Genomic DNA, 18653 nt, shown 5'->3' with positions numbered 1-18653 from the left:
TCTGAATCCGTGAACCAAACGTCTACTAAAGTAAATGGATGATTGGTAAATCGACCTATATAAAAAATAAAAAATAAAAACAAAAACAAAAAAAACAAAGAAAAAAAAATTAGTATTGTCAACAAGACTTAAACTACATGAAAATTTTTGCAATGAGTTGGTAAAATTGGTTATGCCCAGGCAAATTTTTATAACATAGAGTTGACCACTTCATTTTTAACTCTAGGATATCAATTCTAGCTGTGATGTGCTATGGTGGACAATAGAACTTGTCATGTCCATAGAAAAGATAGAAAGGAAGCGTTAATGATGATCATTTTAATATCAGTAAGAGCAAATGTACTATGGACTTTGCAGGGAGAGGTTAGATGATAAACACCCCTGATACATGACAAAATTGACAAAAGACAAATTAAATAGGTGAGATAAAATACATGGGGCAACACCTTTCAGTGATATTGAGCTCAGAAAGTGGTATCTACGACTAAATGGCAACAAAATTAACATTCAGCACAATATAAAAGTTTCACAATGTTTGAACTGATGCTACCCGTTTATCCATCATCAGTCATCAGCGTCTCTTTTCTGCCATCAGCTATAGTTTCTTCCTCACAACCGGCCTGTTTCTCAGCCATCACGGGTGGACTAGAAATAGACTCGTGAATCTGTTTGCGAAGATCAGAAAATAAGTCCAACAATGCAAGAAAGCCATATGTTACAATGAAAATTCTATAACAAAGTGCAAAACCTTACCAAGGCATGAGATCTAAGAGATAAGGAGTCATTAGAAGGCACTCTAGATGGGTCCGAAGGTCGGTGAAACAACAAGTGTGCTATAGAACGATCTATGGGATTCGTATCAGTCTCCATATCCATAAATCCAGTGCACCTGATAGAGGCCATTAATGTTTCAGAACCCAAAAAAAAAAGGTCATTCATGACAATTAAGGAAAAGATTCAGAGATACAGTAGTTTTTGTAGCAGAAGTGAATGTGGACTTCCATGTCAAACATTGTCTCGCCCAAAATCGTATCAGGTTTTATAGTGTATCTATAAAATAAGAGTACGCCCACCCAAGTACAGAGAATATAGTACGGTGCAAGAGTAGTATAAAAACTCGGATATTCCATTAAATGGGTGAGTATTTATGTATGTACGTTTAAAAAGAGTGTGGCATCCAAAGAAAATGATATCCAGAAAAGTTCGTAAATCACAGTAATTTCTCTTGCAAAGCTACTGAGAGAACCCTATGATATTTGACACTGATTTTTTACTTTGGTTTTTATTTTATATTATTTTGTTTTATTTTTTGGGAACAAGAAAGAGAAATTTATTAATACAGAAAATATTACATCAGTAACCCAAGGATAAGATATCCTCAGATATGATACAGAACAAAAATTTAATTCTTTGTTTCTTAAAATAAATGAAAACTTACTTACACACGTGGGTCAGAAACTTCAGTTTCGTGATTCTTTTATAAGTTTTATTTCCACGTACCTATTATTTATATATATTACACCTATCTCCTTTACTAACCCCGCCTATGCGTTTGTATAGCCGGTCCCAAGCCCAGGTAAAGGAGGAGGGTTGCGATAGGTTGACGACCAGCGTAAAAATATGTCACTCATGGATTTCACTCATATAGAATTTGTTGTTGTTGTTGACACCTATCTCCTTTACTATACATTTTGTTGGGCATACGTATGAATACATATGCCTATAACAAACATGCAACAAGGATCAACTCTACTTGAATACTGCTTCACTGAGCTAGACGTTGAAGGCCATTTCACACAAAATGCTGAAAGTTAGAACCATATCAAAATCAATCCCACAAATCTCCACTTTTGATACACACGGATGCTGGTGCGTGCATGTCATGAGCCAGACTCCTTAAATGTTAAGAGTTATTAACCACTCAACCTAATTTCAGTTGGTTGCACCTAAGTTGAATAACCATGCCAATATAACAAAAGTAGGAATCTTGTATATTCAAATTGTTGCATCTAAGAAGACTAGCTTATCAAGGGGAATAGGACTCAATTACTTAAATTAGGTGCGTTATGTTCCTCCATGCTTTTAGGTAGTCATATGTTGTGTTTTGCATGAATGTTGTATATGATCTTCTAAACTATATATTTTTTGAATATTTATTTTATTGCTTTATTGTATATTTTACTTTGTAGTCATGAAGCTGTTGTGCTTCCTAATATTGTGGTCTGTTTGTTCCCGTTTCCATGACATGTAAACATTGAACCAAAGCTTTATTTAAAGCTTGGATCTATTCAATAAAAGGCATCAAAGAATTATTTGCTGCAACTTTGAGTGGTCTTGGGAGTTGTTGGACCGTCAAAGTGCCAACAATTATCATTTGGAGGTCAAGGTTCCTTCGAATGAATCTACTTATTTTCAATGATTTCTTTTATTATTGTCACTCTTTGTTATGTATACAAGGGTATCTTTTGTACATAGTTCTTTAATTATTAATTAGAGATTTCTGTTTTTATTTATAAAAAAAGAAAAAAAAAAAGTGTATCAATAACACTTGGTTTCCAAAGCAGGCCAGTCATGGAGCAAATCCTTTCAAAGCTGAATCATATAAAGAACATGGTGAAGGCTATCCCTATTAGACAAGATGAACGACTGCTTAAGATCGAGGGGATGCTGAGGATGTCGAAAGAAAAGTTGAAATCTCCATCAAGAGTGGTGATCTTGATGAGTACTCAACAAAGTAGAAACTTTACGATTTCGGTTTACACACAAGATGTTCAATACAATTGCAAATCAAGAGCAATTATTCCCTAATTTTTATCTTGAAAACGAGTAAGAAATAAGATGGTTCAAATACCATACAAAAAGAGAAAGAAAGGCTTTGTTTACGTCCAAAGATAGAAGTGGTCCTAAACGTTAGTGCAACAACTCCTCCAGACTAAACCCTAGTGAGGAAATGTTTAAGGCTGAATCAAGGGAGCAATTTGATGAGAACAACTACTTCTCTACGTACTCACTCATAAATAAAAAATGGAGACGACTATTCTCAAAAAGTTTACCCTTAAGGATAAGAGTGCTTTTAAAAAGAAGGATTGATACGATTTTCTAAATTAAAATTTTTTGTTTTTATTATTTATATCGCTATTGTAGATTTTATTTCACAGTTATTTGATTGGTTACATTCATGGAGCTGTTGTAGTTCCTATTTTCTGTGACATCTAAACATTGAACCAAAGGGGCTTTTTTTTTTTTTTTTTTTTTTTTTTTTTTTTTTTTTTTTTTTTTTTTTTTTTTTTTTTTTTAAGCTTCGCTTTATTCAAGTGAAGGCATCAAAGAATTATTTGCTACAGCTTTGAGTTGTCTTTGGAAGTTGTTGGACCATCGAAGTGCCAACTGCCAACAACTATCAGTTGGAGGTCAAGGTTCCTTCCAATAAACCTGGCTTATTTTCTCGAGTTTCTTTTATTATTTACACTTTTCGTTAAAGACGAGTGTGTCTGCAACAAAAGTTTACGCATGCAGACACCTTGGGTTTTAGTGAATTTTCCCTTATTTGAGAAACGCAGTTGCCACACATAAAATATAATGCATTAGATGCACAAAATTCTGCCCTACGTAGTTTAATATGTGTCTGTTCTCATGCCTAAAGTTATGTGGAGTCAAGGACAAGGCAATACAGTAATGGAAAGAAATTATATGTTGAGTGCGTATAAAGCAAGCATAATTCCCATGATACATCACATAACTAAATTTAAGCTAGTGGAAAGAAAATGGTGACATACTTGCTTGTTTCTTCAACCATCAGTGCTCCGGTAGCATCTCCATTATCTCTATAACCTCCCCTCTGATTTGCACAATTATGCCTCTGTTCTGCACTCCTAGCCAAGCGGTACAGACTATCTCTTATGCACAGTTTTGTCCTGACATCCAACTAAACTCAGAAGCGTTTAGATAAAAGAATTTGGATATGCCATGTCTATGCTAGTTGACATGCTTATTTAAAGTTAAATTCTAAAAATTTAAAAAAAAAAGTGACAAAAGTACACAAATGTTAGGCTTATTTTCACTAATAGACCCTGAGAATATTTACTTGCCTCACTTTGGCCCCTAACATTCACTTTTAGTAACGTTTCTGAAATACACAGTTTTTACCCAACCATTAATAAACTGCCTTTTTCCAGGTTAAATCTAACATGAGCATGGTACATGAGGCTTTTAAGAGGACTAAAATGGTAAAAAAGAAAAATATAAGCATGTTTGGAAAGAATATATGTATACGTATATATGTATATATATTACAAAGAGAAAGACCAAATCCAAAAAAGTTTCAGGTTTTTTCCTTAGAATTTTTTTCAGATCTGATTTTTTTTTTAGCCATTTTGTCCCTCTTAAAACCTCACGTGCCATCCTCTAAAAGTGAATGATGGGACCAAAGTGAGACAAGTAGATATCCTTGGTCGCCATTAGTGAAAAGATATTATGCTAACAGATATATTAATGAAAAACGGGACATGCACATTCAAAAGCTTGCTTAACGCCTCTCAAATAAAATCCTCATAAAATTAATGTCAAAGAACAAAATCTACCGATTTCTATGAAATTCCTTCTTCCACATTGCAAATACTTCCTGACTTGTTTAACTTTACTAGATGATCTTAAGACAAACTGGGAAGTACCAAAGTTTGGATTTTTTTTTTTTTTTTTGCTTTAAAAAAAGGAAAAAGAAAAAGAAGAGAAAAGAAAAAACAAGTCATGTACACATTTGGCTTCTCTCTCCAAGAATACTCATTTTGAGTGAAATCATAAGTCAAATAGAAAAGGTGGCAGATGCGCTTAAAAAAAAAAAAAAAAAAAAAAAAAAAAGAGGCATGACTAAGCAACTTTCTGCAACCTCTTTAGCCAGAGAGAGAGAGAGAAACAACTTTCAACAACTCGAGCTATACAAACAAAGAGAATCAAAGACAAATGCAAACTTCACCAGACTCCGTTAAACGAAAAAAGATTACGAAAAAGAACAGAGGGAGACCAGAAGAAAAAAAAATCGAGAAATCAGACATTAGGCGCATCCATATTTTCTCCTCAAGATCAAACATAACAGAGAATCCTGCTCAAAGGGGAATATCCAAACACCACAAAGCAATGTTTCCCAATTCCAAGTTTCCATACGTAGTCTCCACCTATCCTTGGATTTTATCACAATTTCATAAGCCACTAAATGATCATCCTCTTTTAAACCCTCCCTGTTGCTTCGCAAAGACCAAGTCTCTTTCTACTTTCTTAGTGAAACTCCTACAAATTGTAGAGAGAGAGAGAGAGAGAGAATAGATTAAACTTATAGATTACCCAACAGTAAATCCCTGTTCTACCCATGCAGTTTCTTGGAAATTCTCACTTCCATCTAACAGTTTCCTTTGAGTTTATTATCATCTCGTGGAATCGCAAGGTACTTCATCGGCAAACTACTAAAAGAATAAGTTAACTGTCTAGCCAAGTAAACCAGGAATTGCTGATTAAACGCCAGTGTAATTCCGTGATTTTTATTATAGTTGTTATCTTTTTTCCTTTCTTTTCACGTGCAAAGCTAATTGTATTAATAATTTAAAGAAACTGGCACAGAGCTATACCTTTTCCATAACTTGTTGAAGCTGGAGAAAACTAGTTGCTTCCAGTGAGATGTCATCCAACACGGAGCTCATGCAGGAACTCTCTTGTAAATTTGAAGAATCAACTTCAGCTGGAATCTCATTGCTTGCTCCTTCAATATCACTATGCCCTCCGATCTGATTTTCAGATTTTTGCTCTTCCTTCTGCTTTGAAACTTTATTGCCAAATACTACTGGATTTGTTGTTGCAGCATTTTCAAAATTCATAATGAATGAGGATTGAAAACCCTGGCAACTATGTGGCTTTTCTGTATTTTCACTTATTGTTGCAATAGGAGTTTCTGTTAAAGGACCACGGAAATTCTCCATACACTGTAATTGGTTTGATCCATAAGAAGACTCCTTAAGAGAAGATGGTTTGCCGTCTTTTTCAGACTTTACACTAGGGGTTGGGCAGACTGAAATTTGATCTGATTGACGAGTATGATCCACGTGCATATATGGAAGTTGTCTCTGATTGTAACTCATAGAGTTAGGTCCAGCAATCTGTTTGTGTTGTTCAATACCTGGTGCAGAATAAAATTGACTGGATAAGTCTCCATGCGGTTGCTTCATATCTGTAAGTTGTTTCAGGTAATCATAATGATGAAACGAACCACCATTTTCTAGGTATTGATCTGTTGTTTCCCCTTCTAACTGGGCGTCGTGCTTTGGCTGCTTTTTACAAAAAAATTATCTATCATGCAAATCTTGCAATCTATTAGTACGTGGAACCTGGAATACTAAAGAAGACAGACGTATTCTGAACATATTCATGAGAATCAAGAATCTTGATTCTTGACTTTTACATGCCACAATCCTAATAAGCTTCCACTCAAGGACAAGCGAGAGTGAAAAGACCAGATTGAGGTATCCATCAGATGGGAAATGGGAAAAAGCTTCGGCAGTGGAAGAAAGCTCATGAAAAGTTAATGGCCAAAGTTCTTTTTTCAGTTAAATGACCTTTTTTTTTTTTTTTTTTTTTTTTCTTTTGATGGGTTTTACAGTAGTTGATCAATGATATACCAGTGGTTTATCACTGATAAACCAGTCTCATTCATTTACCAATGGTTTATCACTAAGACCAATAATTTATTAATTGAAATTGGCTAAACACTGAATAATATTAGTGCATCAGTGATAAACCACCAAGTCAATCAGTGATAGACCATAAATCAGTCCGCACTGATTTTCTTTTTGCTAGAAAGTCCACACTGATTAACCATTTCTAAAACAGCTATTTCCTAATCTAAAAAACTTGGGTCATCTACCAGAGAAAGGCTTAAAAATGGTCATTTACTTTGAAAGCTCTTCATTCAAACGATTCTGGATTACCTTAAATAACGACAAAGCCAAATGCAAGCAAAACTTTTCTAATAGACCAGTGTCTGCATTCATATATGTTGACTTAAACTGCAAGTGGCTTAAGACAACACTGAATGGGGTAAATAATAAAAGTAAAAACAGCATTGAATGGTAGAAGAATATAATTCTCCTAGATTTAAAAGATTTCTTTTTTCATACCCACAAAACTTATGCAAACCTAAGAGGTATTAAAGCATGGAAAAGATGACGGTTTCAGTAATTTGAAAGCATACGTTATTTACCTGTTCTTTTGGCATCAATATATCCCTACTCTCAAGTTTTGAATCTAATCCACTAAAAATGATACATGACCAAGAGCAGCAGGATCATCAAAATCAGTATTTTCTGAACTCTGTTTGTTACCAACAAAGCCACTTATCTTGTTTGAACTATTGAATGGCCTAGATTACCTGGCTTAAAAGCATCATAATGTTCGGAGACACCTTTTGATGAACCAGCGTTTGGACCAGCAAACTTTAATCCAGACTTCAATGCGTCTTCGGATCCTTCAGTAGCATTTGATGATGAAAACCAGGACAACTCCTCATCATTGTTGAGACTTTCCATTCCAAATGTTGAGTCGCAACTTCTACAGAAAAAAACAAACCATGCTTTTAAGTAACTTTATTGATTGGGTAAGACGAAAAAAACCTTAAAGCCAAAGCTTGCAAAGAGCACCTAAACATCCTGTCAACATCTTCAAAATTTCCTATATCAGGCCAACCATAATATAATAGATCACCATTTTCTCTGTCTTCTCGATCATTATCAAAGAAACTAAGTTCATAGCCAGTTTGGGGTATCCGACTGAGAGGATAACGATATAAGCTATTATCAACTGCAGTACACCCATCACCCATTATAGAATCATCAACGCAGAATTCTGAGCCTCCAGATTCTACATTGTCACTTTTGAAAGAATTGTTGGAAATTCTTGTACCATCTGATGCTAAACTAGTCACTTCCTTTATTGAGTCAGTATCACATGAAGGAAAAACACCATCAAGAGTGTCAGACCACGAGCCCTTCTCCAACATTGTATTGTTATCGGTCACAAATGGTATGCTTCTATTCCCCTTTCCTCCAGTATAGTGCGTAGTTGAAGTATCACCATTACTTGCAACACCAATTACTTCACTCTGTGGTTTCTTACGACTATCTCCCTCTGCGAGTGATTTATCTGCATGCTTATTTCCAGAATGAGGCACTATATGATCATCACTATCGCCAAATTCATCCCACACGTTATCTTCAAGCTGTAAAACCATCAAAATAAAATTAGGCATATAATATGATATCTCATGAAGTATGAAAGAAAAGGTTGAAAGGATCCACCAGATAATAAGACGACTTGTTGAGAGAAAAAAAAAATTTGCCCAACCTACAGAGGGACATACCAAAGGAAACAAAATGAAAGACAAGCCTTTAGATGTTCTTCAAGGGACCGAAGATGGTAGGAAAAGAGGAATATAACTGAAATTCCATTAAATTTTCTGCGTAACTAATTCACACACTAATTTAGAGTTTCCCTTCAATAAATATTATGCCTGATGGCAAATTTATCATACCTTTGCCGAGCATTTATTTAGCTGGTACTTACTATCCATTCACAATTTGAACAATAAGCAAACATCAAACCAAGCCATCTTGCTTTCTCATCTTGGAATAATAGTTTTGATTTTTGTCTACTCCTAAAAGAAAATTGTGGTCTTCAGAGTCGTCCACAGAGTTTTCATGCAAATCTTTCCTCTCCTCAATGACTGATTATCCAACTCACCCAATTATCAGACCTTCTCAAATCGTATGAGAGGCTAGTATCTCAACCAAGGTTCATTGGTTATTTTGGCTTTAGCTCATTGAGAGGTACACACATGTAATATGATGTGAAAGAGACGGCTAGACGCCTGCTTATTGTCAATTTCCTATGTTATTCATAAGTTTTTAACGGAGAGAAAAAGTTAAAAACAACCACTTCTTCCTTATTTAGTGGGCCTTAAATTGTGGCGGCATTGGCCGATTGAAGTAACAATTCAATGGCTAATAGCCTAATTCTAAAGTCACGTTCCTCTATATTTATTTGCGAAGAGCAAGAAAGGGAAGTTGTCTTAGAAGTGTGCAATTTTAGCTTTGTTTCAGATCGTTTGCTTGGAGGGAAATGGGAGGGTTTTTGAAGACAGATCTCAAGAATTGTTTTTTATATGACTGACATAATTTTTCGCTTTCTCTGCACCCTAACATCAAAAGCATATCTTTCTCTTATCGCATTTCCCCAGGAGGAAAAGCGTGATTGTTTTCTGGGTTATTTGGGGAGTGTTTCAAGTCTTGAGAAGGATTCTGAACATTCCATATTTTATTGATTCTCATCTCATTCCTTTGTTTTTATTCTCTTCAGTTGCCCTTTCCTGTTTCAATTTACAAATAGTCCATTTCATACCCAGTCATTCCATTCCTGCACAGTCGTTTCTAATTATTCCATCTCTCTTCTTCTTCATCTGCTTATCTATGGAATCTTTTTAGCCAAACCCTATGCCTATATAGGTTAAACAATTTAACCAGCCAAAGCAGTCTACAAGTAATAAACGTAAAACTCATGTTGAGATGAATTAAAAGATACATCCCATTCCTGTAGAAGTTTATATATTCTTGCTGAAGGGGTGGGTATACGCTTTTAGTACTTCAATACCTCATACAAGCACAAGTCTGACATTCCTCCAAGATCCTCTAACCCCCACCGAGAACACATGCAAGCGTTTGATCTGAAGTCATGTTTGTGGCAGGAAGTCTATCTCCGCTTATGCTTTCTGAATAGAAATAACACAGGAAAGTATTAGGGGAACACAAATCAACTTGCAAGAACCCTAATAATCAGGTTAACAAAAAAAAAAAAAAAATCCATAATTAGGTCATATTAAAAAAAGAAAAATGTGTTATGTCAATCCATTTCACTATTGTAAAAGTAAAACCAATTTATGCACTGTTAATTTTTTCACGATTGTAAAAGTAAACCCAATTTTTGCTGTGGCACAGTTGGATAGCTTCTATGTCTCATATCCATTTCACTATTGTAAAAGTAAAACCAATTTATGCACTGTTAATTGTTTCACGATTGTAAAAGTAAACCCAATTTTTGCTGGCACAGTTGGATAGCTTCTACGTCTCATAGTTATCTCCACGATTGTAAAAAGTAAGAACAGGGAAAGGGACCAAAATAATGACTTCATTCTTTTATTGACATTGTTAAGGAACCTAATACCACCCGCAACCCAGATCCCTGTGTTATCTTTTGCATGTCTCAATAATAACTAAGACCTAGTAAAAAAAAATAGCCCCCGTTTGATTCACTGGTTTGAATTTTGTTGATTTGAACTGAAAAATTCAAATTGTTTGGTTTAAATTGTAGTTTGAATTGACGTTTGGATGTGTAATAAAGTTTTAATTTGAACACATAATAAAATTTGAATTTGTGTTTGGTTAGGTGTGAAAAGCAGCGAGAGTGGACACCTTGTTACTATTCAGAAATGGTTTGAACGGTTGAACTTGAGGGGGAGCTAAACTCTAAGTTGGGCCGTTTAACTCGGTTCAAACGGGGAATATAATTCAAACTACATGCTTACCAAACGCCAGTTCAAACTGTGTTTACCGTTCAAACTAAGTTGAACTAAACTAAACTAGTGAAACCAAATGAGGGAATAATCACCTGATATGTTCAACCACCTATACAGGTTTTCTCCTCCATTAGGTTTTCTGTGTGAGAAATCTAAATCCATGTGCGCTCAGTCTGTGCAAACCAACATCGCTCAAGCAACCGCAAAAAGTGGCCATGATCCGGCTGCAAGTTAATATTTTAGCAATCTAGTTGTAAAGGAATGGTACTCCTTGGATGTCATATGTCATTGGTCTTCCTCCAATAATCCTAAATTTTAGGTTTTCCAACTTTGTTGTTGCTTTTGGACAATTTTGCAAAATTCCTTGCGAATTTCAGCATCCCAAATAGAAAAATGTTGGTTAAATTGGAAAGAAGTTATGTCTTTACTTTTATTTTTCTCCTTTAATCTTGTTCGATGTCAAGCACTTCTATACCCACTAGTTTCACTAAAATTTCAAGGTATTTTTTCTTTAACGAAGTGTTCTATGAAAATGGAACTCTAACACCATAAGTACAAAAAACCATGTTTAATTATTTGTCCACTGGATTTTTTTTCTAATGTATTTGAAACAAAACAATGAACAAATCAAATCCCTATGCATAGTTTACTATGAACGACGTGGCGTTTAGTTGATCAAAGGAAATTAACAAATCAAATCCCTATGAATAGTTATGAAGCGACAATCTGAATTCTGAAACGCTAGGAAATCTTCAATCTCAACACATGTTTCCTAAAGGAGCCCTATGAACTTGATACGTCATTACAGAAACATCTTTGTTGTATAGAAAACATAGAGAATGCTTGAGACTTCTAATCACCACAATAAGTAAACAACTTGATAAGGTTTCCACAAGACATTGCTAGAGTATGAACGAGACTATGTAAGTTAGGTTTAAATCTACTTAAGGAACTTTAGGCATGCGATGGAACATCATATGCAGGCAAAGTATGTAGGAAACTTCCTTGTGCATTTGTTAGGTTGTTAAGATGCGGAGCATGTAGTTGAACAAGCTATAAACCAACAGTGGATTCCTCTCTAGCTTCTCGTCATACAGATTTCTTCAGAATTCACAAGAATCGTCATATAGTTTGGCCACAAGATCAACTAGTTGAGAAATTCGGTTATCCATTCGACTCACAGTACTCTTAAGATCAGAAACTTCATCATCCAAATGGTTATGCTCTTTTGAAAACTTTTGAAAACTTTTGAAAGGGCTCTTTTCCATCATTCTTCATATGATTGTGAGAGAAATTGGAATGCCTTGGATTCAGCTTGAGCCTAGAAGCCTCCAATCAACACATGAGAGGGGCATAATGAGCATTTTAAAGTATGAAGAAGATAAAATGAAGGACACTCACGTTAGCTGGCACGTTGGCTGCGTGAGGCATCTTCAATGGTCAAAAGTAACCATGCTTCGAGTGGCCTAACAGGGCCAAACAGGTGGAGCTAAAGGTCCCATTTCCCAACCAAACATGAATACACATGACAATAAAGATGGGCAACGACAGGAGTCATGGCAGATGCTAGTGGGAACTTTTCCAACTATGTTGAATGATGGGGTTTGCCTCCGATTTGATTGGTCGCAGCGATAGGACAAAATGAGCGGTAGCCGGAGGTGTGCAAAGAATGAGGGTCATGGGTGTTTTAGGTAGCATAAACGACACCTATGGTGTTTTCTGGTAGAATTTGGAAGCACCACTTGCAAGGTTTTATAGATCAACTGCTGATGTTCGAACAATGAGAGCAGTGCTATCCAAAGAGGTGGAATGTGGCAGCGGGTGGGTGGCGCTTGGCAGAGATGGTCTAGGCGTGTGGTGGGTGACGAGAACAATATGAGAACATAAATAACTAAGGTCTTCTGAGTGTTTTTTTCCAACAAAAAATTTGTTTTGGTCAAGGGTAAAGCCTTCACTCTCACATCAACTACTGAAGGACCAAGATAGAAGATATAAAAGAGATAGAATATAGATAGGAAAGACAGAACCAAGAAGAGAAATAGAAACAAAGAAAAAAATAGTGGATTTAAGAGCAGAACAAGAATTGAAGAGAATGGAAAACAGAAATCTCAATATTCATTCATCAATCATAAACTCTCCAATGAAATTACAATCATTGAGATATCTCGATATTCATTCATCAATCATAAACTTTCCAATGAAATTTCAATCATTAAGATTTTATAGAATCTAAAACTAATAAGATATACTTAACTAAATATTTAAATATCCTAATTCTAAATAACCCTAATTGACAAGCATAATCTCAAATCTCAAATAAATTCTAAAAGACAAACAAAGGCCTCATTCGTTTCGCTGATTCGAGTTTAGAATTCGAGTTGAGATGTGATTTATGTGAGAGCTTTTTACTATAGCAAAAAAGTTAGATGTGACTGTTTGTGAGAGCTTTTTACTGTAGCAAAACTCGAATCAACGAAACGAACGAGGCTAAAATTCTAAATTCAAAATTAAATATCAAAATTAACTAAATCGTAATTTCCTATTCATGTTTAGCATCAGATAGTTTAGTTGATCGATGAAACAATTAACAAATTAAACACCTAGGGATAGTTTACGATTGACAGCATGGTGTTTAATTATCCTCTTTGGAGCTATATTGTGTACTTGATCAAAAGTTTCATAGACAGTAAGAAAAATAGTCTACAGGCTGCTTATCAGACCAGTAACGTCTCAAACGAGATTTTGTACACATCTCGTGCCCAACTGTACAAGAGAGGATTCTCAAAATTGAGTGCAGTTAAGATCTATAGGTAGGCAAGTGCTGATGAGTTCTCGTTCCCCGTGGCATTTGTCCTGGTATTTTCAGTCAGTTTCAAACATATACTTGAGTTTTCCTATCCCAGTGGCATTTTGTTTTGGCCTTATCTAAATCACGAAACTATTTCATTAGGACAAACTACCCACTATTGAAGCCTTCATTAAAGACCAAGCTATGGTTATCCTCCCTTCACTCTAAAAACATCATAAAACCATTTCTTTTTAAACTTTAGCCACTTATATACTGCAACCTTACCTTAATTTTCGAATTATGAAGGTTCCTAATCTTTAGCCCAGTTCTACCTTCGAAATCTTTACCATAGTTCAACGGCAAGAACCAGATTATTTTTTTAACCTATATTGCTTCTTCAGATTTCGTTGAATGTTATGTAAACAATAGCCAAACGGACAACCATTTTTTTCATAAACAAATTAACTACAACGTCCATAGTAAAACTTCAAATCAAAATGAGAAATTCAAAATTTTCAACTCTCGTAGCACAAACAAATTAACAAAAATGGAAAGGAAAAACCTTTATCACTCTTCAAATTTCTCTCGATCATTCAAACAATTTCTTACACTTTTCATCCCCGAAAGCAATCCAAAAATATTAAGAACAACAAAATCGGTTGAAACATCTTTAATTTTTCTTCCTTAATTAAAAATATAATAAAATATTCATTTTAACAAGATTTTTGTCACCAACCAAACAGCGTACAAACCAGTACACTAACACAAACAACAGAAAACTCGTTTTAACATATATAACTTTTTTTTTCCTGTTTCATATTCGTCAATAATTCAAGTTAAAAATTGAAATTAAATGAAATTAAATTAAAATCCTTAAACTAACTCATTCTCTCAGCAACCAAAAACAGCAAAACTCAATACACTAAAAATTCGAAAAATCCGCACCAAAAACTAGATTCTAAAACCATGAAATTACAGCTGAAATAGCAAAATCACAACCAAATGCAAGCTCAAAAAACGAAAGAAAAAAAGATGGAGGAGGAAAGTAAACTCACCTGAAGAGCAAGAAAATCTCAGATTTTCCGGGAAAACAGAAGAATCCAATCCAAACGGAAAATCAAAAATCACCAGAGAAACGGAGAGAGAGACTGTTAGCCCTAATTCGAGTGCGGACAAGGATTTCTGGTAGGTTCTAGAGTCGGAGAGAGAGGTCTCTCTCGAACAGTATTTTTCTTTTTTCTTTTTTTTTTCGTGGGAATGGGAATTATTTTAATATTTTTTTTAGGTTAAATAAAAAGGAGTCACGTAGTGGGCGACACGTGGCGGGAAGATCAAAACGAGAGGGGGAGTGGATCAGAATTCATGGACGAAAGGAGGCCGACGAGATCCGATCTGTTTCTTCATTTTAATTGGCCGGCTCTTAAGTAGTTCCTTCCTGGACGCGACGCGTGGTGTGGCCCCCACTGCCGTTACACTCGCCCAGTTGCCTTTCTCATGCGATGTTGCCACGCTGACGTGTCTTTCCTTGCCACTTGAACAAATATTTTATGCTTTTCCCTTCCAAGCATTTTTTTTTTTTCAAGTGTTGCGTCCTTTTCGAGGGAATTTGTAAACTGTGGATCCGAATTATTGTAATTATTTTATGGTGAGATCTATGATTTGAAATAGTTTGGGTTGTTCTTTTAGAATGTGATTTAAGTGTAGTTTTTAAGTTAAATTTGAATTATAATTTAAGTTAAAATTATAATTTAAATAAAATTGAGTAAAGTTAGAACTTAAAATAACGTGAACTTGAATAAAATTATAACTTGAGTTTAAATTTTTTTTGAATTTTGTTGTAAAAGAACAACTCATTTGTATCTCGTGCTATAAAATTTTGACATGATGACTCATATACATGGCGTCGAAAATTGATCTGACTACTAGATAATAATTTCAACAAGTAGCGAAACATGATTGTCGTGTTTGAAATTATTCTTGTTTTTATTTTTCACTTTTTCAAAAAAAATAAAAATGATTTTAAAACATCATTTGGTAAAATTAAAGATAAAAAATAAAAATGAAAATAATTTTTTAGTTTAGTGTAAAATGAGAGAAAAATGAAAAATGACTTTTAGTCATTTTTTATTTTTTGTTTTCGTTTTCTCATTTCTCGAATAAAGAGAGAGACATTAATGAGTTTTTTTATATTGAAAATAATCTCTTGATAAAACTATCAAACGTATTTTTAAAAATGATTTCTGTCTGAGATTGAAAACGTTTTCATTTTTATTTTCATATAAAAAATAAAATCATTTTAAAATGAGTTCCAAATGCACCTAATAATTCTTACTTATTTAATTGTTTGGTAGGAGCGAAAAACACATAAAAAGGAAAAAAAGCAAAGGTATTTTGAGAGAGAAAATAAAAGAGAAATGAGGAAGAAAAAGGGAAAGGGAAAGAAAAAAATTAAAAGAGAAAATAGTAGAAATAGGATCCACCATATTAACCTTTTCACGGATGAAGAAATTTTAGAAGGAAAAAGTTATCATGATTGCATTAAAAGAAAGATTATTTTCTTTCTTAGTGTAAAGGGTATTACAATGCCACCGACAGATAAAAGGTGAATCAAAGATAAATATATATATATATATATATATTTAGGACATTAGTAGTGTTCAACATAATAACTTATAAAAATTGCATCGTATTTTTTAGGTCACGTTATTAGAATATACATTCTATTTAGTATTTGGTCTTAGATACCACTAGATACATTAACGTTGTTTCACAGTATGAGACCCATACAGAAAGTTCAAATTTCACAGTAAATAATTAAAATAAATAGTAAATTTTAAAATTATTTAAAGTAAATAGGAGTAAATTATAAATTTACATGATAAAAAATCTTTTTACCACGTAAATCTTATCGTAAGAAGAAAATTTATGTGGTAGAATTCTTTTTTTACCCCATAAATCTAATCGTAAATAAAAATACGAGGTAAAAAATACTTTCATTATTATTTACTTTAAATATTCTAAAATATGTCATTTACTTAATTTATTTCAAAAATGTATTATTTATTTTCTTATCAATCCTGTGTTGTTTTATCGTTGCTTTTATTGAAAAAAAAAAAAGAAAGAAAAAGAATAGTTTGAGAGACTATTTTGCTTGTATGTTTATGTTTTGATAATGCAAACTAGTGGTTTATCATTCAAGTATCATGAGTTCCCGTTCGGTTCGCTAATTTGAGTTTTTAATTCGAGTTGAGATGTGATGTCGTGTGAGAGCTTTTTACTGTAGTAAAAAAGTTAGATGTGACTGTTTCTAAGAGCTTTTTACTGTAACAAAACTCGAATTCTAAACTCGAATCAGCGAAAAGAACGGGACCTAAACAAAAAATGTCTGCTTACATTGCCTTTGGGGTTTGTGTTCTAATAGTTCCTGCCGCTACTAACATGATAGATAATTTTAGAGTGTTAATAAATAAGTTGTTTCTCTCATAAGAAAATAAACTATCGTTAGTTTTTTATTTTTCAATCATTAAATTTATATAAAAAATTATTTATTATACATATTTTCTTAATTTAATGTGATTTTAATTATATTTAATGGTCAGAAATTGATACTACCGATAGAGATGCACACCAAAAAAAAAAATCCTCTTAATAAATAACCATCCATTAAATACCAACGACTTAGGGCTTGTTCTTTTGAGTGAAAAACTTAAAAAAATGCAACTTGAGTTACAACTTTATTCGAGTTCATGTTCTTTTAAGTTTAAACTCGAGTTTAAACTCGAGTTCAAACTCGAGTTGCCCCGTTCATTTCGTCGATTCGAGTTTAGAATTCAAGTTTTGCTACAGTAAAAAGCTCTCAGAAACAATCACATCTAACTTTTTTACTACAGTAAAAAACTCTCACATAAAGTCACATATTAACTCGAATTAAAAACTCGAATCAACGAACTGAACGGTCTCCTTCAACTCGAGTTCAGAAACTCGAATTCAAATTAATGAACAATATTTTTTCTATTCTTAAAAATGCTATAACTTTTTCGTTTTAATTCTGATTGAGATGATTTTTTTTCTATGCGTTGACAACAAAAAGACGAATAAAACCTGACCCATATACCTTATTAAAATTTTTCATCAGCATTGAGTTTTTATTAAAATACTATCTAAATACAAATTCAAGTTTTGACTCACTCAAACACAAACTCAAAAAGATTCTTATCTCAAACCATAACTCAAATTTACACAACCAAACACAAACTCAAGTTACAAGTTCAACTCAAATTATAACTCAAATTCAACTCAAAAATTATACTCAAGTTAAACTCTAAAAGAACAAGGCCTTAGTTATTTAAGGCAACACCTCACTAATTTTTAACAGTGTAACAACATGTGTCCTATATTTCCTCTAATTTTGAAATTATCCAAATATTCTTTAGGAGTTTCTCTAGTAGTCAGTCCTATCAATAATCTCAGTTTTTTATCATTAAATTTGGTTAAAATTACATTAGATTAAAAACTTATATAAAATAAATAGATTTTGATGTAGATTTGATGATTAAAAAATAAGAGACTACCGATAATTCTTTTTATAGAGATTATCAAAAAAAGTCTCATATTCTTTTTATTTATTTCTTAAACGAAATAACCACATGTCAAGTTTAAAAATATTTCATTTAGCAAAATAATTCTTTTGGGCTTCTTCAAAACTCTCATTTCAATTCTAAAAAAAAAACAAAACTCTCGTTTCTTGTGCCTTTTAGTTTATCTTCTCTCTGGAAATCCTCTATCTAAAATTTCATGTCTCAAATCATAAGCCACATCATTTAAAATATTTTGAAGGATTTTGATAGGGTTTTCTTTCCAAAAGCATCAATTTTAACTCTATCTCTATTGTCTGTTTTTTTTTTTTAGGGTTAAGATCGTGTTTTTCCATATTTATTATTTTTTATTCTCTCTTTTTTCGTTTAGAGTCCGTTTATTTTATATATCTAAACTTAAATTATAGTGTTTTTTTCAAAAAATTAATTTAATTTTTAAACATTAAAAATTATAATTTGAGTATATATTTTAAATAGGCTCTAAATATTTTTATTCATTGCTTTCCTTTTGTTTTCTTTTTTCTCAAATTGAAATTTTAAACTTAAATCGGTGAAATGAACAAGACTTTATTCTAGACGGGAACAAGAAATAAGAAAGCAGGAGCAAGAGCAACACAAAAAGACCAAAACGCTCCCTGCCAACAGGAGAAAAAAAAAAAGGCAA

General features: G+C 33.4%; 1 protein-coding gene across 2 annotated transcripts; it reads right to left on the bottom strand.

The window, feature by feature from the left end:
- Positions 1-292: 292 nt before the first annotated feature.
- Positions 293-14667, bottom strand: LOC21400220 (protein LNK1). 2 transcript variants are annotated; one of them, XM_024164103.1, is made up of 9 exons: positions 14450-14667; positions 10699-10830; positions 9685-9802; positions 7680-8257; positions 7412-7590; positions 5619-6163; positions 3777-3925; positions 754-889; positions 293-665 (listed from the first exon to the last, which is right to left on the bottom strand). In XM_024164103.1, exons 3-9 carry the CDS (start codon positions 9742-9744, stop codon positions 555-557), a joined length of 1758 nt encoding a protein of 585 aa, XP_024019871.1. In that variant the 5' UTR covers positions 9745-9802; positions 10699-10830; positions 14450-14667; the 3' UTR covers positions 293-554. The 2 variants fall into 2 exon arrangements, with proteins under 2 accessions (XP_024019871.1, XP_024019870.1); XM_024164102.1 differs by lacking the exon at positions 10699-10830.
- Between the last annotated feature and the right edge of the window lie 3986 nt (positions 14668-18653).

This window comes from Morus notabilis, unplaced genomic scaffold (genome assembly GCF_000414095.1).
Source record: "Morus notabilis unplaced genomic scaffold, ASM41409v2 Scaffold1219, whole genome shotgun sequence".
NCBI lineage: Eukaryota > Viridiplantae > Streptophyta > Magnoliopsida > Rosales > Moraceae > Morus > Morus notabilis.
Note: the sequence above shows the minus strand (reverse complement) of the source record. Positions and strands in the feature narration are given on the sequence as shown.